This window comes from Lethenteron reissneri, chromosome 30 (assembly GCF_015708825.2).
Source record: "Lethenteron reissneri isolate LAM-NWPU_2019-01 chromosome 30, ASM1570882v1, whole genome shotgun sequence".
Classification (NCBI taxonomy): Eukaryota; Metazoa; Chordata; class Hyperoartia; order Petromyzontiformes; family Petromyzontidae; genus Lethenteron; species Lethenteron reissneri.
The window spans coordinates 9281502-9301823 of NC_083808.1; the positions used below are offsets into that span (position 1 = coordinate 9281502).

General features: G+C 50.3%; 1 protein-coding gene across 1 annotated transcript in view; it reads left to right on the plus strand.

The window, feature by feature from the left end:
• Window positions 1-20322, plus strand: part of LOC133349594 (mucin-19-like) — a 53822-nt gene that overhangs the window by 23458 nt on the left and 10042 nt on the right. Inside the window, exon 4 of the mRNA XM_061563161.1 lies at window positions 4127-6426. Coding sequence (XP_061419145.1) covers window positions 4233-6426 — 2194 coding nt within the window. The 5' untranslated portion in view covers window positions 4127-4232. The remainder of the gene's footprint in view (window positions 1-4126; window positions 6427-20322) is intronic.

Below are 20322 nucleotides of genomic sequence, written 5' to 3' on the forward strand. Positions count from 1 at the left end.
GAGCACGCTAATCGGAATTGCGGGGGAAGGACAACAAACTAAACACTAAAAGCACTTCTAAAGAAATTAATTTTCAATCTAGATGATGATGTAAAAGTGCATAGCTCCAGTGGCTTCCTCATATCGGAGGGAAGAGCGTTCCAGACGGCGATTCAATCTTCACAGTTCGAACCGCAGCCGACTTGCTGTGTGCTACCTCCTGAAAGTAGCACGTTGTTTCCAACGGGTGCATGTCTCACGCACATATTGCCTCCGTGTCTCAGTGGTTCACTGATCCTCTCCTTCAAAGTTGCTGTATTCACAGCTGTGCCTTGTCACCACTCCTTGTCTTACCAACTAGACGTGTTTAGGATGTCACACATACTCAATCCGCAGTCGAAAGTCCCAGTGCAACCACAGGATTATATATATAACCTCTCAAATAGCTAACTGGAGCCACTGCAATGGGGGTGGAGGTTGTGGAATTAACTTTTCACCCCACAAGACCGCGTGGGTGATTTCATGGCGTCTTTACTTTTCTGTGCAGCTCTGCAAAGTATTTTCGGCTCAATTTCGATTTAAAGCTTTCGTGACTGCAGGGATTCATCTTCTTGGTTCTTTCGGTAAAGTCACGTAGAACGGAAATAATAAAATAAAATAATAATACAAATTAAACATAATAAAAATAAAACATAATAAAATAATTCTCACGACGTTTCGGCCACAACGCAAGCAGCCGTCCTCAGGTGAAGAACAGGTCTGTCGATAAGACAGACTCAGACTTTGTCTTATCGACAGACCTGTTCTTCACCTGAGGACGGCTGCTTGCGTTGTGGCCGAAACGTCGTGAGAATTATTTTATTATGTTTTATTTTTTTTATTTTATTACTTCCATTCTACGTGACTTTACCGAAAGAACCAAGAAGATATTTTGGGCTCGCGCCGCGTGTTGTTCGGCGCGGTGTCCGACGTTTCGCTGAAATTTTGCCCAAGAAGCTCGCCGGCGCGTGGAGACGGCGCGTCGCCCGTCGTACCGAGCGGCTCGCGGCTGCAACCGGGAAACTCGCCGGCGAGTCTCAATGTCGCGCGGCTCCCGCGTCGCGTTGAGCTGTTTCGCTGTGATTCCCGATTTTTTGTTGAAGGTTCCTTCATAATCAACGTTTTTGGAGGGGTTAGATCGCGTTATTTATAAATGTGTCGTAACCCTCCACCACCCGACACGGCCAATCAGTAAAAAAGTGTCACGTTGACAAAAGACAAATAGTTCACTGCTTTAGCCCACCGGTGTGTTGAAGCGTGAAACCACAACATTTACAATTTTTGAGTTGTACGACGTTTCGCTGGTAATTGCATCCAACATCATCGGACAATTCGTTTCAACACACCGGTGGGCTAAAGCAGTGAACTATTTGTCTTTTATCAACGTGAAAACTTTTTTACTGATTGGCCGTGTCGGGTGGTGGAGAGTTACGACACATTTATAAATAACGCGATCTAAACCCAAAAACGTTGATTATGAATAATATTGGTCGCGAAAGCCTACGTGTTAAACTGACTTAAGGTTCCTTGTTTTTTTTGCTGTCGCGTGCCGTTTATTCCGTTGCGTGTTGCGAGCAGAGACAAAGAAACGTTCGCAATCGCGCCGCAGCGAGACTCGACGCGACTCCGCGAGATGAATCAAGGGGGGTGGGGGGGGGCACGGATGTCGGCACCCCCCGAGACGTTATTCACAGGAGCCACTCCTCGTGGCCAGTTTCCTAAATGATTTTGTTGGATTGTTTTAATTTTTATCTGCGGTGTAAGCCGGCTTGCGGCATTTGCACACCTTTTGTTTCACAACAATTAAACCGATTTGCTGCATTTGGCTGAAAGTCAAAGGCTGTTGGCAGATTTTTAGCCGTGGCCTTTTGCCATTGGAAATGCATTAGCGCCGCGATTGATGATTCATTCCCGTGCAGACAATCCACTGCGTAACAATGACTTAGAATAACGTGAAAAAATAACATTCGGTAATGTTCAGCCCTTTTGTCTCTCTACTGCTGGATGAAGACTTTCCTGCGCCATGTCGATTGTCTGTCCATACTTCACCACGTCAATTTTCGCGGAGCGGGGCGGCCCCAGGACCGGTTCCGATGTCACTCGACACTGACGTTAGCCCTGGCGGGGAATTGAACTCGGGCTTCTGGGTTGTTTGCGAGTCTCTCGGCTCATGCTGCGACAGTGGTCATGCTTGGGATGTTGGCCCAATTATTTAGCGGGATTGTTTCTGTACAATGGAACTGGAGTGACTTTGGGAAACCCACAATTGCAATGAGTAAATATTACAGGAACTTTCCAGGGTAATAATCCTGCTGCATTTCTGACATAGGGATGTACGTGTTGACCTTCTTTTGCGCCGTACGTAGCCAACCGTGCAAATCGGAGGTGCTTGGTGATTTGAATTATTAGAGCCCCTTATTTGCAGACTGGCTGTGGTGCCCCGACCCACACTGTGTTCGGCCACCACACTGCGGGTCTAAACTCTCCTCTCTCCGCGTCTCTCCCCACCCCGCTCCACTTTGGAACTCCCTCTCATATACTCCCTTTTGCCCAACAATTCTAGCCTGGCTCGATTCAAAGTCGCGTTACCTCTTATGCGGTTGCGACTTTAAGAGTGATGTTTGCTGCTGACCGATGGAGTTTTGGGGCTTTTGGAACTGTGCTCAGCAACCATAACACAACAACAAAAACACCAAGTAAGTTAAATGATCTTACAAGTCAAGGTCAAGAGGTCATCACAGCCTGTGCTGTTAATGGTCACCACACCACGCCATCGCTCCCTTCCTCCTGCCAGATCCCACAGCTGTTGCACAGAGAGGCGATTGCCTCTGTTGGGCCCTCAGGGCGTTCACCTGCCCCTGGGGCTCTGCCACAACACGTGCTGCACAGCAGTTGGCACCGGGAAGTAGAAACTTGTGTCGCCTACATTTCTGTGTCGCCCGCTTTCATCCGAACATCTAACGAGGCCAGCTTACGGCTTTGATCTCAGGACACTCAAATTACCCGCTTGGTGCCTTCATTTAAGCCGCATCAATTATATTAAATATTTCGTGATAATTTAAAATATAAAATTCGCATTCTGCCGACGATGGTATGCTTTCATCATTTGACTTCTGTATTGGGGGGGGGGGAGGGTGCGGTGGGCAGGGGTTCGCTTTGTCCCTCACATTACGAATCGCGAGTGCAAATATATATATAAATAATTGTAAACTACTGAAGCTAAATTAATAAAGGTGACCAGTTTGGGAGGGGGGTGTTGCCCCCCCCCCCACGACCCCCGCAAACTCCGCCCATCGCTTTCATGTGGGGGGTTTCCTCTGGGTTTGAGCAGACGAGAGGTCTGTTAGGTGCAGCAGCAGCAGCAGAAAAAAACCTTTCTGCTTCACGCATTAAAAACATCGACCGGCTGAAACTTGTTGAGGCTGAGCTGACCTACTGGCGGCCCATCACCAGGTGCAGATACTTGAATCGAAGCAAAGTCACTGCAACAAAAAAGCTCAAAGTCCTTCGACCAACGTAGGCCTTCACCTTGTAAGATTTATGATGGTTTTTGTTGTTGCTGATGTTGTGATAAATACCTGAGCAACCGTTTAGCTATATGAGGAGGAATTTGGTCAACTTTATGCCACTGTTGTGAGTCAATTCAAGAGATAATTTGTGCACTTGCGAATTGCTCCATTCCTATAGCGCAGAGCCACCGTGAAGGTACTATACGCTTGATATCCGAGTATAGTCTGAAGTAGATCCACAGTAATAACCCGCTGTTGCTATGCGGTTTGATAAAATTTCGGGAGATTTGCGAGCATTTTAAAACGTTGCAAGTTGAGACCGTGACACCGGCACACATGGCCTCTGTCTCTTTTTCCAAGGACACGAAGTGAACGGCGTGTATTTATGGTTGATACACCCCTGGTATTACCCAGGGCGGTCGTCGAGTTCGAACCGCCAACCTCTACAAAAGGCAACGACTGGCTCAAATGTCACTCGACACTGATGTCAGCCACGGTCCTGCTCTGTTTATTAATTTATTTTAAAAACTAATAACACTTTTGCTTCTTGTGTATTCCACCATCTCTCTCTGCCTCCCTCTCTCTCTCTCTCTTCACAGACGACGCTCGCTGGTAACCTGCCGTTTTCCCTGCGGTCGCGCAAACGCGCTCAACGCACTTCACAAAACCGGCGACTGCTCGCCGCCGCGACCACGCGGCGGGACCATGGCCCAGCCTGGCAGCCTCCTCCTGCTGCTGCTGCCGCTGCTTCTGGCCACGTGCCTTGGCCTCGCGGCCGCTCTGCTGCCCGGTGCAGGAGACACGAGCCCCAGACACGTGAGCCCTGGAGGCCCGGGCCCCAGAGACACGGGCCCAGGAGACACGGGTCCAAGAGACTTGAGCTTAGGATACGCAAGCCGCAGATACTCAAGCCGCAGATACGCGAGCCCCGGAGACACGACGAGCCCGGGAGATGCGAACTTAGGGTCCGCGAGTTCTCGGCACACGAGTGTCGGGGACGCGAGTCCAGGAGACGCGAGCCCAGGGACCACCACGGCACTGGCTCCCACCGACGCCGCGTCCCACGCCTGGCATCCCGTGAGCTTGGGCTCAACTGCCGCCCGGATGCTGCTGCTGGCCATGTTTCGGGCTCACGGCCGCGCGGCCGTTTCTTCCTCCGGGGACGGACCGCTGCCAGACGGCGCCGATGAATCACCGGCTCCGACGTCGAGGTCAACAGCGGCGGCGGCCATGGCATTGTCCATGTTGCGGTCGTTGATATCTCATCGGCACCCCGCTCGCAACGGAACGCTCGCTTCCGGAGGTCCGGCGATCAGCTGGGGCCCCCTGGACGCGAGCAAGGAGGATGCTGCGCTCGCCTCCATGCAGACGGAGCGAGACGTCGACCTGGCCTTGCCCGGCGATGCCGAGGGTCCGACGTCGATCGTGACGCACGGGGACGAGAGGTCGGAGGAGAGGTCGGAGGAGAGGTCGGAGGAGAGGTCGGAGGAGAGGTCGGAGGAGGATGAGGACAAGTCATCGTTCGTGGCGTCGCTGGTGGACGAGGGTTTGCTGCCGGCCACGTTTGACGGCATCGCGCCAGCCTCGGCGTCCGTGAGCGAGGGTGGAGAGGAGCCGTCTGTTTCGCCGCGGGGCCGATGGGAGGAATCTCCGGCTGCGGGGTGGTCCTCCTCGACCAGTCACGCAACGAAACGATGGCAGGGAGGAGGGTGGACTTTCACATCGGCCAGCTGGGCCTCCTCCGCTACGCGGGGCTCCAACGTGGCGAGAGAGACCCCGAGCGAGGAGACCCCGACACGCGCGGCCGCCGTGCCGACCGCGGCGCGAGAAGAAGGCGATGCGTTTGGCACGAGTCGAACGCCGACGACCCGTTCTGTCGGTGCGCGCGGAATCACCCTCAGCAGCAGCGCAGGCATCGTGACAACAACGACAACAACAGCAGCAGCAGCAGCTCCGACCTCAACACAGTTCACGAACCCCACCGCAAAGACGAGCGCCACCAGATTGTGGGACTTTCCGCCGACATCGCACGCGACGGCGGCGCAGGGTGCGGTGCAAGACGGAGACGACTTTGAGAGGAGCAGCGTCGGCAGCGAGGTGTTGCTCACCAGCATCGAGCCACCTCCGAGCGATTCGTCTCAGACGACGGCCCCGACGGGCCCATCCCGCGGCGGCGGTGGCGGCGACTCCGCCTTCACCTCGACGGCGGCGGCAGCGGCGGCGGCAAATTCACCGGGCCGCTCGGAAATTCCACGTGCGTCAGCGTCCCCCGCTCCGGCGATCTCCCCGGGGACGGACAGCTGGGCGAGGCGCGTGCCCAGCAGCTCGCCCGCCCAAGCGTCCTCCGGCTTCGCGCTACTTGGCGGCGGCAGCACGGAGGCCCCCGGGGGACGAGGGCGGCCGCCGTGGCAGATGGCATCGTCGTCGTCGTCGTCGCCCGCCGCCGCCACGTCTCCTGATTTCCCCGGGGGGTCCGGGACCTCCTCTCGCTCCGTCGCTCGGACGTCGGCGGGCAGCATCATTTGGAGCGACCGACACGATGGCGGCGGCGGCGACGATGATGACGATGGACGTTTAAACTCGCCCTCCATCACCACGGCCGTCGCCTGGCCGCAGGGCCACGGTGAGCGTGAATCTCTCCTCGGCAGCACCGAGAGCCCTCGCTCCACCGCCGCCGCCTCCACGGCCGCTCCTGCCGCCGTCGCCACGGCGATGCCGGGGATGTCCGTTGGCAGCGGTGGCACTAACGGGGCAGGCGGAGGCGGCGGAGAGGGTGCGGAGGCCACGCCGTGGTCGGCTTGGGGTCGGGAGGTCATGGTGGATGCTGGTGTGGGCGGGGAGCAGCGGGCGGCCGAGAGGGACACGTGGGGCTGGACCCAGCACACCCGGCATGACCCAGGTGGGTGCTTCGCCCGCGGCGAGAAGCGAGAACCGTTGAGTCAATGGGCGACGTGCGGTGCGCGCAGTTTTTCTTTGAGTGGTCACAACTGATCTCGGTTGGTAGAACTGCAGCGCTTCCAGTTGTGAGGTTTGAGAGTTGAGCTCTTGGCCCCGGACTTGATTTTTCACTGCAGTCGTCATCATTGCCATCATTGCCCTACCAGCCCTACAATTTCTTGCATGTGCCACTACGGACAGAAGGGTAGCCCTCGTGAGCTGCTCTAGAGAGAGGGTATTTGGCCTACTCTTCCACGCTGACCAGATGTCTAGGACGAGGTTGGAGTGCCCACACTTTACTGCCCTGCACGCGAACTGCCGATTGGATGTGCACCATTCCTTGACTGGCGTGAAAATGAGCAACACGCATTTGAAATTCCCAGTCATAGCAATGTGGAATTTCCATCATTGCCAAAGACTCACGCAATGTGTGATTGAGCCCTATGTTGAATTGTAATGTGCGATGCCAGGCTGCAGTGAGGACGTGGGAATTCCAGTTTGAAAATATTGTAAAGACAAGGGGAGGCAGAGGTTTTAAGCAAAAGACACCAACCTCAATAAATAAAAAAAACATCGAATCAATTCTGGCATTTGTAAAATGTTGCTAATGGCATGATAATTCACGAATCTATGTCACGTCGTAAAGCAAATTGTGAAGGAAAAAATAGGCGTGCCTTTCAGGGGCTCAGTGGCTCATTGATCAAACACAGCCGTTATGGGCAGAGCCCCTGATCCACCTCTTCCTCGCCATTCACATTCCAATCGTAAAGTCCGTGGCTTCGCGAGTGGCAGCTTTCGGAGCCAGACTGGATCTCAAACTTCATGCTGCAGGCTGCCGATTGGCTGACTTCAAAGAGTGGTGAGCCGCGTTTGCCGGTAAACGCTCAAATCTGCCACCCCCAGACCGCAGCCACCGCTCTGGTGACGCTGGAGAGCGCCTGGGCTGTGTTGCATTTGACAGAAAGCGACGCGAACAAAACCCTGCGCTGAATCGAGGCCGGTCTGATCGATGGGGCATGAGTAAAAACTAATTTGGGCAAGGACGCACTTCCTTTATCGCCTTAATTCCGACTGGGCCGTCGCACGCCATTAAACAAACGGGCATTGCTTCGTAACGCTCGGGTCCCAGGCCCGATGATTTACGGTGCGAAGGTGGTAAATTGTTACTTAATTGTTGCTGGAGTGCCCGCTTTGGCTTTGTGAACCTCGTCCCGACCGATGGAGCTGTCGCTACACAGTCATCGGGTAAGGGCAGGGGGCTTGCAACCTCTAACCCTTGCATATGTGGGTGTCTCAGCGGCAAAACGTTGACTTCCTCGCATGGTATACAGGAGGTCGTGGGTTCGATCGCAACCCTGATGCCTATATATTTGGAGATTGCATGTTGTACCCGTGGCAGTGTGGATTTTTCTCCGGGTCCTCCAGTATTTCCCTCCACATTTAGAAACGTGCGTTTAGAGTCTTTGTGATAGATTTCCACGCGATAAGCCACTTGGTTGAGCTATCATTTGTGACCAGGTCGCTTCTGAAAATCAGCTTCATAGCTCAGTGGGCTTTACCTGCTAAAATTAAAAATAGTGTAAATACTTTTAGTTTTTACAGCCTCTCACAAGGCTGAGCAGCTGCATCTTGCTCCGCTCGAGACGAGACACCGGGACTGCAATGGCAATGCGTTAGGATTCGTTTGTTTGAGCCGCTGTTGCATCGCCACGGGTGTCAGCGGCGAGCGAGATCTGAACCGGTGCCGAGCAACCCCTCCCCACCAACTCGCACTATTCGCACAGCACGTGGATGGACAAAAAGGCCCGTACGTGTACACGTGCTCGAACTTGCAAGTCAAATACCGTACACTCGTACGTATCGACGCAAACACATCGCATCCTAAGAATGAGGACCGTACATCGACGCGTAACATTTCATTTGCAGCCATCGGCTCCGGACGGAGGTAACACAATTCCTACCGGTCATCCAACACCGCCTTTTCCCTGCGCGACATTCATTCAGAATTTTATTCGTGTGTATAAAAACGAAAATATTACACAAAGGAAGCCCTGGCCCAAAAAAAAAAACCTTAACAAGCTCTGAGAAAGGGCCCCCCCCACCCCGCCCCACCGAACGAGAAGTGGCGTTGGATGAGACGGAGCGGCAGGGCGGGCGGTGGGCTCGGTCACCTGCGGCGAGGAAACTCGGCGGCACAAAAGGCGCATTGACCCTCGCCGGGAGTAATTGGGCAACGACGAGGGCAACGTTTGGGCCGAGCGGCGGTGACAAAAGCCTCGCCTGTGTCGGCCGCGGCGGAAGGCGCACAAAGGAATGGAGCACAAACGCGGGGCCCCGGCTCTCTCCTCGTGGAGTTGCGGACTTCCACCAATTAAGCGGTTTTAAGAGTTTCGAAAACCGACGCCAGATTTTTTTACTGTTGCACCTGACGGTTTGCGACTAACAGATGATTGCTGTTGTTGCTGGTGGGTTCTAATTAGGCGCACGCCCGCGGCTCCGAGTTGCGGGTGCTGATGTTGAGTCGCAAAGAATCGCGAAGGCGCCTTCGGATGGACTCTGTGAGCCTCGAGAAATCACGTAGATTTTCTTTTTTTTTTGACGGATGACACCGGTGGCTTAGGCATGAACACTCTCTTATAGCGGTGTACTTTCTAAATGCGAAACGGAGACACAAATTGGCACTGGCATTCTGGCAACGGCTCCGATGGTATTCATATCGCCGCTGTGATTGAATGTTACCGAATAACACTGGTCCACAAAAAAAAATTCTGGCCTGGACTTTTGCAGTTGTTTTAGATTAATTTCAGGGTGCTGATTCCAAATCTGATCTCAGATTTGCTCTGTCACATCTCTTTTTTATGCTTTCGGCATACCCCATTTTCATTGATTTTACCCGAAATTAACTTTGTCACTTATGATTGCAAGTTTTTGCGAGTCAGTGACTGCTTTAGTGTTAAAATATGGTGCTGTATTTTTAGGATAGTGTGTTGATAATATCATTTTATGTAGATATCCACATTTATTTAATAGTGTATAATGTTTCTGTTGTGGTTTGGTTGAGTGGCAGCCGGGCTCCCTAATTTGTTGTGAGATCGCCACAGGAACCATTCTGAGCAGGGTTACCCCCTCCCCCCCCACCATCGCCCCGTTTGTCACTATCCAACAATAATCATCATCATCTCTTTGTGGTGAGCAAAATGAGACTCACCTGGTGAGGCTGAGGCACGTGGTGGGAAGTCGACGGTGATCGTTGCGTTAAATACAGAGCGGTCTCTTCTTTTGAGATCGAAAGTTCATTTCTGTAGAACTGCTTTGTTTGTGTTCAGTTTGTTGTCCTTCCACCGCGCCTCCGATTAGCGCGGTTGGCTACGTACGGTGATGAAGGAGTTCAACATCCATACGGGGATGCTGCCGCGGCGTCAACGGTTAGCACGCTGGGCTTGCAATGCAGATGTCTAAAGTGTGTCCTCCGAGTAGTATGTATACATGGGTAGTTCACAGTTAGTCGATCTGCAGGTTGCCTGTCGCGGGATAAAGTGCGGGCATTCTCGCACCTCTTCCCAGATGTCTAGCCGGCGTGGAAAAGCAGGCCAAGTACAGGGTACCATCTGGAGGGGCTCTTTAGGGCTGCCATGGGTGGAAGCCCTTCCACCATCGGTGGCGTCAGCATGCACGTGCAGGGTCGCGCCTTTACCATCGCCATCCTTCTTGAAGTGTGGCATTTCCCCACGAGCAATAGAGGCGAATGCAGCCATTAAAAACCGCGCACGCGCGTGTGTGTGTGTGCGTGTGTGCGCGTGTGTGTGCGTGTGTGTGCTTGTGTGCGTGTGTGTGTGTGTGCGTGCGTGTGTGTGTGCGTGTGTGTGTGCGCGTGTGTGTGTGCGTGTGTGTGTGCGCGTGTGTGTGCGTGTGTGTGTGCGTGTGCACGTGTGTGTGTGCGCGTGTGTGCGTGTGTGTGTGTGCGCGTGTGTGTGTGCGTGTGTGTGCGTGTGCGTGTGTGCGTGTGTGCGTGCGTGTGTGCGTATGCGTGTGTGTGCGTGTGTGTGTGCGCGTGTGTGTGTGCGTGTGTGTGTGCGTGCGTGTGTGGGTGCGTGTGTGCGCGTGTGTGCGTGTGTGTGCGCGTGTGTGTGTGCGTGTGTGCGTGTGTGTGCGCGTGTGTGTGTGCGTGTGTGCGTGTGTGTGCGCGTGTGTGGGTGTGCACGTGTGTGCGTGTGTGTGTGTGCGCGTGTGCGTGTGTGTGTGCGTGTGCGCGTGTGTGTGTGCGTTTGTGTGTGTGCGTGTGCGCGCGTGTGTGCGTGTGTGTGCGTGTGTGCGTGTGCGCGCGTGTGTGTGTGTGTGCGTGTGTGCGTGCGTGTGCGTGTGTGTGCGCGTGTGTGTGCGTGTGTTGCGTTACGTGCACTTCGCGGCATTGGTCCTGCAAGTAATTTGAAAGCAGGAGGAAAAAAAGCTGTAACTTTAGTAATAGCACAACGAAGGAAATAAATAAGGGCAGTAAATAAATTGTACAATAAAAAATGGAATGAAACAAAACGGGGCATTGAAGAAGGCTAGATTGTGGGGGGTGGGGGGGGGGGGGTAAGGTTCAATAAATATGGAACTGACCTGTACTAATAATAAGAGCAACACGACAAACGGGTGGCTGTGGGCCGAGCGGCAGGAAGGGAAATCCAGCAAGGAAAATGGTCCCGAGTGGCGGGTCACTCCTCCGTGTGGACTCAGGGTCGGTCGGTCGCTCGCCCCACTCGCCTCCCGCCTCTTCCGTCCGACTCATCTGGCTCCCCGCGCCTCACTCAGACAGTCAGAGCGAACGGCTCAGCGCTCGTCAGATCAGCAACCGTTGTTCAACGAGGCGGGGGAACATCGATGGAAACGGCCCAAGTCGTGCGGTGACTCGGAGGCAGTCATCACCAGTGTTTGGCCAAAAATGTGAAATTGCCCGTCCACCGGCGAATGAATGAGGCCATCGGTGATGTTTGCAAGAGACCTAGACGAGCAAGTACGCGTGCACGTGTGTACACGCGCGCACGTGCACACACGTATACGTGTGCACGTGTGTACACGCGTACGTGCACAGCCCTTTTGGGAGTCCACGTGTGGGTTATTTGACCATAGCTTCAACACGCCAGTCAGCGCGGGTTGGTGAAGGTGGGGTTGTTAAAGATATCGGGGCATAGTACGGTACAACGTTGCATTTTGCTACACCGCACCTCTACTGACGCGATAGCCCCCCCCCCCCCAGGAATAACCTACAATTATTTAGAGGGGGAAGAAAACTCAATGAACATTAATCAATACGAAACTTTCATACGTGATATAAAACTAAAAAAAATTAATAGATATGTTCACTGCATATTGAAAATGCTAGCACTATAGAAATCAATAAACACTTATACATGGTTTAAACATAAGAAATAACACTTACACATGGTTTAAACATAAGAAATAATTGAAAGAAATTGTTGTAATGTACAATCCTTCCGAAATCTACTGCTAGATAGAATTGTGCTGACTCGTTTCAGTCACGGACGTTGTCTGTCCACACATCACCAAACGCCGTCCCAGTGCTGGGCTTTGAGAGGGGGCCGGGGACAGGTTCAGATGTCACTCGGCACTGACTCCCGCTGTGGCCAGCGCCGACCACTGCACCACCACTCCACCCCGGAGTCGTGATAATGATATTTAAATTAAAACGTTCTTGAATAGCCACCGTGTGTTATCAGCTGCTAAAAACATTTGCATTCATGAATGCAAATGAGCGTTGCAATCGGTAAGATTAAATTTGAACTGCCTTGACCCCGAGCAAATGTATTTTTGTCCAAATGTATCTTCATTCCCCGTTTTATAAATGCTTCCCCCACTTCTGATCCACCCACCCCATCATCATCTTCATCTGCCGGCCCTATTCAGGCCGTGAGCCCAGGGGGTTGGTCAATACCACCTGCAGTGGAACATGCCACGCGCATGCATCATGGGGGCACTGTGCACTGTCTGTTTTCTATACACACTGCACACTTATCCTCAGATGCCGTACATCTTTGATTATCATAGTGTTATAATCCCTTCAAAAGTGATATTGCCTGAAATTACCCTGATACAATCTACAACAGTGACCTTGCTATCATATAAATTTATCATTGAATTTATGTTCGGTAACATATTTTATCTAGAGATAAAAATTTCACGAAAAACGAGTTTCGCATTTGCCACCAAGAAAGGTACAAAAAGATAAGCCATATATTTGGGCAAAAATTACCCAAGCCCAAAATGCTAAGCATGTGTGAATATAACTTATCTGCTTTACAATTCAAGTTGGTGGAGCTGTGGTGCGCACTATAGCCTGAACCTGGCTACATCAGCTCCACTCCCGGCCACAGCTAACATCCGTGATGAGTGATATCTCACCAAATACACCGCTGTAGATGGACAGGTATCACTAGATTTACGAAAGGGATGCGTTCGTTAAAAAACACACGTTAAACAAAATTTCCTGAATCGGAATCGACTTTTTCCATTAATGTAAATACCAACAATTTAGGGATATGTTTTGCACAGCCATTCCAACTCTGCTCCTAAATATTCACCTATATCGCTTTAGACAAAACAAAAATAATAATGAAGAACACACACATTAAAACGATTGAATTATAACTAAAAGTAAATAATTTTAGTTTTATATTTTCAAGGAACTCACCAAAAGATCTGCATGTTGGAAAAGACAGGGACGGTGATGTGGAGGCCGTTGCTGTTGTACTGCAGGGATACGGTGACGCTGACGCGGACGGATAACGCAGCCTCCTCCTGGGTGCTTCTTGTTTCATGATCTCGTGGCGCGTGCCGTGAGACATTTCGTTTCGATTTCGTTAGTCGAAGGGTGTCCATAGTTCATCAATTGCGTGCACGCGCAATTTCGTGACACCAAACTTTCGCAAATCGAGGGGTACTACCTGTTATACCCAGGGGTGGAGTGGTGGCGCAGTGGTTTGCACACTCCGACACCGTGATACCAGTAATCTGAGTTTGATGCCTGGCCACGGCAAACATCCGTGATTCGTGATATCTGACCTAGTTCTGCCCCCCCCTCCCCTGACCAACCCTCGCACTGAACAGTATGGTGAAGTATGATTCTAGATTTGAAGCTTTCGTGACTGCAAGGATTCATACTCTTAGTTTTTTTTTCGGTAATGTCACGTAGGTAAAAAATGAAATTTAAATTAATAAAAATAAAAGAATAAAAAAGAAAAAAAATCTCGACGTTTCGGAGGCAACACAAGCTTCCGTCTGAAGACGTCTGAAGACGGAAGCTTGTGTTGCCTCCGAAACGTCGAGATTTTTATTCTTTTTTATTCTTTTATTTTTATTAATTTAAATTTCATTTTTTACCTACGTGACTTTACCGAAAAAAAATAAGAGTATTGTGAAGTATGGTCAAACAATACCCCTAGACCGACATGGCATTGAGATGCAGTGGATTGACAAAGGCCTATTTATATTATAATTTAACATCGTAGTGGGTTAATTTTATGGCAATCTTGTCACATAGTTTTGCCAGCCATGGCCATCCGTAAACAAATAAGACAGCTCTAAGCTCTCTGTTGAAACACCACAGGCCTCGGCTAAAGTCGTAAGTAAACGTCTAAGCCATTTTCTGGCTCTTTCACAATCTTAATGGTCACGCGTTTGATGAAACGCCTCTTGAAAGCAATGTTTTTGAATTGGCAAAACTCCCTGTGGCATTTCAGTCCCAGTTAGATGTCGGGTGCCATTAAACGGCCAGAGCTCAGATCGCTGCAGCGTTGGGCTTCGCCCAGAGTGGATCATGATGAACAGCCCCCATGCAATTGGCTGCTGAACACATCTTAAAACTTTGGTTCGGAACACATTTTGAATGCTTGCTATGCTGCTCCCTGACTCCGTGGCTGCCCTCTGAGCAGGTTAATTAGGCTTTGAGTGATTGACTGTTAGAGAGAGAGAGGAGGGGGCTGGGTGGAAGAGGTCTGAAGGTTGGGTGGGCTCATGGGGCCAGAGCCTGAGTCAGGTTACCAAGCCGGTACCGTTGAGGGCATGGGTTCAATTCCCTCATTGGATCACTGGGATTTATTTAAATATATATTTTGGGCCTTTCTCCGACCTAAATTGTTATTGAAATTGTGCTATTGGCCTCGTGCTATTGTGTTAAATACATAGCGGTTTCTTCTTTTAAATTGAAAGTTTATTTCTTTAGAACTGCTTTTTTGTGTTTAGTTGATTGTCCTTCCCCTGCAACTCCAATTATCACGGCTGGCTTCGTGCGGTGCCCAAAAAGTTCAACATACATACATCCATACACGTCTGAAGACAAAGAACCCATCTGGAAATCTCATAGTGCGGCTTCCTCGTGAGTCAGAGGTCAGCCGTGGAAGAGATTTTTCACAGGAACTTCATTGAAACCTCACAGCCTCTACGATTGTACATGCACCCCGATAGCATCCAAAATGATTGATTTGTGAATGTAATAATTACACAGAATCTTGATAATGTTCTGACTTGTGGCATGAGTTTCAATATCAGCGCCGTGTGTGTGGCAGTTTGTAATTATGAAGAGAACTTTGTAAGTTACGTTATTTATCATCGCCATCAAACCATTATCATTACACACGATCCAATTTTGACAAAAAGTCGCTTTCGCAAGTAAGACCTCAGAAAAATGGAGTGGAAACATTTAATGATTGTAAAGCCAAAGTTCGCGGATTGCGTACCTCTTTAAAAAAAATAAACGTTTCTCCAACTGAAATTATTCGGTGAACCAAACGCCGCGCAAAAAGAACAAATAAATCCAACCGAGCTTTTTGAACATTTTTTAAACGTCCTTTTTCCACCGCTTTCAGCCTGCCCTTTATTCTCATGATTTATGAAGGCCCCCCGACAATGTGTTATTCGGACTTGTTATTCTCACTTGTTCTTCACTGCGAGAGCCTCGGGCACCGGCGTTTAACTCCTACCGAGGCTTTTTTTATGGAATCCCAAGCCGATCGCCGCTTGCTGCGAGCGAGCCCTGTTTAAAATGATGGGAAAACTTTTCCTCCCCGTTTATCTAACCACTAAAGGGCAGCTGCCCAAAACGTAGTGGGCGGCGTTTGGTATTTTATTCAAGAACATTAAAACCATATTTACAGATCGCTCCGTGACGTCAGCAAGCACTATTTACGGTAATTAGGTTTTCGTTGCTAAGTACAGGCATTTAACGCACCATCTGTTTAGTAGATCAGTCTTTTGTTTGTGTATCTGGGCCTATATATAGACACTAATAACCCGGCGACCCGAGTTCATCACGCCCAATAGCAGCGGATAATATTTGAACCGGTCCTGGACCTCCCCTAGGCTGACTCGACCTTAAATGAGTAGTACCTGGTGCATTGTGTCAACATCAGCATTGGGAACACGCCAGGCGTGGTGTTGGCCACAGCACCCCCTCGTGTGCCGTTCCAGCCTTCGTGATTGTTCTCTAGCAGGACTTCTGTCAGCAGGCTCTATGCGATATCTTTATATATTCTAATTGCCATTTATGACCAGAATTTAACTTGATAAATAATAATAATAGTTCAATTTATAACCCGCGCAAATTTGCAGACGTAGTGGCCGCAACCCAGAGGCGCGGAGCCAAGCTCAGAGTCGCTCGAAAGCACGTGGTTGTAGAGGTGAGTTTTTAAGTCTCTCTTGAAGGAGGCGATTGAGGTGATGCTGCGAATGTGCAGAGGGATATCGTTCCAGACTGTTGGGGCTGCCACCGAGAAGCGGCGCATAGACATGACCATCCTGGATCTTGGTATCAAGAGGAGGTCGTGAGTCGCGCTGCGCAGGCATCTACCGTGTGCTGAGCTGCAAGTTGTCAATAATGAAGAAAGGTACGGCGGGCAGGCAGATGTGAAGGCTTGGTTGCAGAGGCAGGCGATCTTGTATATGACCCTACTGGCAATGGGTAGCCAGTTGAGAGCACGGAGACAAGCTAGTGAGTCGAGACGGGGATGAGTGTGGGCAATGACGACGCGTGCTAGGTTGTTTTGTAGTCTTTGAAGTTTCTTTAGGTTGCCAGCGGAGAAAGGGCTCCAATCTGTAAGGATGTGATGAGTGGAAATCCCGGTCAAGATTATATTATCTTCACTCTTATTACCACTACCATTATCATAATCATCATTATCACCACACCATCATCATCATCATCCCTCGAGGGTGTATAACATAAACACCACCTGATGAGGCTGCACCAGTCGGCGGGAAGACGAGAAGGAGTTTGTGAGTCGACCACCACAGGAATGTGGAATTTCCACCAGCTGATCAGAATCAGCAATGTATACTTCAGCAGGAGTGATTTAGAATTGAAATTGACTTTTAGTTAATCAGACCTCTCTAACCCCAACAGCGAACAGAGAACAATTACGCTCTTTAAAGGGTGGTTCACTACAAATCGGTCCACTGAATTGTTTAAATAGTAGCCCTCATTGCTTGCAAGACTAAATTAACTGAAAGACTAAATGAGCTACGTAATGGTTTATCTTGTGCAGCCACTGTTGACCCATCTGCAAATGTCACACTCGAGAACCACGTTTGATCGCTGGTGGCTGGAACCCATGCTGAATTACGATTGCACTGGCTCAGTGTTCTTGAGAGAGAAAGGAAGAAGCTGCATCTTGTTGTTTCTTTCGGTAAAGTCACGTAGAAGGGAAGTAATAAAATAATAAAAATAAAACATAATAAAACAATTCTCACGACGTTTCGGCTACAACGCAAGCAGCCGTCTTCAGGTGAAGAATGAGACACTACCAAACTAGGAGCTTATATATAAGCTGCATTGGGGGTTGAAGAGCGCCTTAACAAAAAGAATGTGCATGTGAAGAGGAATTTAGCATATTCATGGAAAATGCGTAGGCGTTGGGCGGGGGGGTGTCAAAGTCATATTATGCCCATGCATTATGCAGGATCAGCAGCAACCAAGGGGGGTGCAGGGATTAGCAGTAACAAAGGAAAGGAATGTTAATGATATGTAGCTGCAGTTACTCAACAACCACGTAGAAAACTAAAGTATAAGCTGCATGTCCTCTTGTCACCGTCCGTTCCTTTCTTGTTACCTTCCGTGCTTCAACTTGGTGCTCTCTGACCCCAGGGCCAGAGGTCGCAAACGGGTTTTGATTCGATAATTGGTTCTTTACCCTTCTATCTGGCAACAAAACTGACACCTTTTTGCAAGGAGTCATGTTTGCATAGACCGCAATACCTGCAGTCATAATACAAACAAAAGAACATAACTCTGATAATGTATGCACTGTCCCCGAAGTTGATTGATGACGCCATCTGGTCCAACCCATGTGAGACTAGGCTCGAAGGAAAGCTGTCTCGGGTGTGGACCAATCAACTTCGGGGACAGTGCACATTATCAGAGTTATGTTCTTTTGTTTGTATTATGACTGCAGGTATTGCGGTCTATGCAAACATGACTCCTTGCAAAAAGGTGTCAGTTTTGTTGCCAGATAGAAGGGTAAAGAACCAATTATCATATTTTTACTGGCAAATGAGGTCCCCATAGGGTTTTGATTCCTTACCCGTACCCGTACCCGGCCGCACCAGGCTCGAAAACGGGTACCCGTACCCGTACCCTACCTGTACCCGGCCGGGTACGGGTAGGGTACGGGTATCGGGTACCTGATTGCGACCTCTGGGATGAAGCCATGTTGCAGGCGCGGGTGGGTTGATTCTAGGAACTTGAATTGTAAGAAGAGACAAGACGTTGGGAAATGAGTGACAAACGGTGACTCACCAGTGACTCACGGCCTACCCGTACCCGGCCGCACCAGGGTCGCAAACGGGTACCCGTACCCGGCCGGGTACGGGTAGCCGGGTATCGGGTAGGGTACGGGTATCGGGTACCCGGTTGCGACCTCTGCCCAGGGCACATATGCCCCGCCCACTACGTTCTGACACCAGGACGCTCGTGCCACGCCCATTTTTTGAATCTTTAAAAACGGTTGCCTTCAGTGACCTTGCCCCTTTTTCCTCCTGAAGACGATCCCTTGTGTTGTGATCGAAACGTCGTAATTTTTATTTTATTTACTTTTATTTTTTTCTATCCACGTGACTTTACCAAAAGAACCCAAGAATACAAAAAGAAAGAAGTGCCAAGCTGAAGAGATTGAAACCAGCATCCCAATGTTGCTGGCTCAAAACCACCGACAGGGCCGTTATTAGCCTCCCGAGAGATACAAGACAGACACCAACCCCAAAAAGCATCAGCCCGCACATCGGCCCCGCGAGCTCACTGCTCCGACACGACCATCGTGAGCCCCCCGAGCCTCCGGGGTCACCTCCGACACAGGTGGCTTTCATCGGTCCACCGCGTGAAATATAAAGGCGGCGTTGTTGTTGCGGGTTGGGCAAGGCGGTCGGGGCAGTGGCTGCAGCGCACGTACTTGCCGTCACCCTGGGTTCCTTTTTTTGCCAGCCTGCCAGCCCGCGAGCCTGCCAGCCTGGCCGCCCGCTCCTCCACTCAACCCACCATCCCCTTCTGGAGCCACAGATCGGCCGAGGGGATGAATGGGGTCCGTGAAGCGAACGTCGCCAAGTTACGCAACGCGTCACCTCACTCCGCGGTGGTGATGTCACGGCACGGATAACGTTCCCGTTGCAAAGAAGGGCGCTCGTTGTTTTTGGCAAATTAACATTAAGAAATTCACGTTGGGCTGGATAAATAAATACGAATTATTTTTTGCGCACAGTGTGTGCGCTTCAGTGTACGCTCGCAAAGGGAGTGGTGGCATAGTGGGGAGCGCACTGCACTATGGGCCTGGTGACCCATCTTCTATTTCAGACTACGATGCACAAACAGCACTTGTGAAAGGTTTATCGAGGCCCGGGCCACCCTTGGGTTGACTCAACATCAAATACGTGTACACTATGGGGACCTCATTTGCCAGTAAAAATATGATAATTGGTTCTTTACCCTTCTATCTGGCAACAAAACTGACACCTTTTTGCAAGGAGTCATGTTTGCATAGACCGCAATACCTGCAGTCATAATACAAACAAAAGAACATAACTCTGATAATGTGTGGACCAATCAACTTCAAGGACAGTGCACATTATCAGAGTTATGTTCTTTTGTTTGTATTATGACTGCAGGTATTGCGGTCTATGCAAACATGACTCCTTGCAAAAAGGTGTCAGTTTTGTTGCCAGATAGAAGGGTAAAGAACCAATTATCATCAAATACGTGGTTTAGCAGTGCAGGGCTTTAACTGAAGACTGCTTACAGCACTGACCCCAGAAATCTCTGAATCTGTACCGAGCGAGTCACTGTCGGCATGCGTTGACCGCTTTATATCAGCGCTGGTGTCACGCTCCACGGGAAGCAAATGACTTGGTTCACCGGTGATGGGGTTTCTACATTTGTGAGTGTTTAGCACGAGACTTCAGGCAGACCTTGCGCTGTGAGTAAAGCCAATGCCATTCTGGGCCTCATCATCTTTCTGGCCCAAAGTGTAAGACCATTTATTTTTGTAGCCATAAGCACGGACTCAACTATATTTGTACAACTTTTCAGCTGACTCGTCAGTGGTGCAGTCGAGGGCGACCGCGAGTGATGTAAGTTTACCCACCTCTCGCTGGGACATGGCCTATTTTACTCACCGCTTTTGTATATGCCACTGCACGACTGCTTCTAGCTCATCTCGAACATCAGTCAAATATCGAGCTGTCAGTCACCATTATCTGTATGCTGGAGGCGATGTTTATAAATGCATATCCACCGCATTGGAGAGTTCGGCGATTATTGCCGTTGACACTGAGCCACTTTAATTGCTGTAGCCACCCGCAGGGAATTAGCAACGAGCCG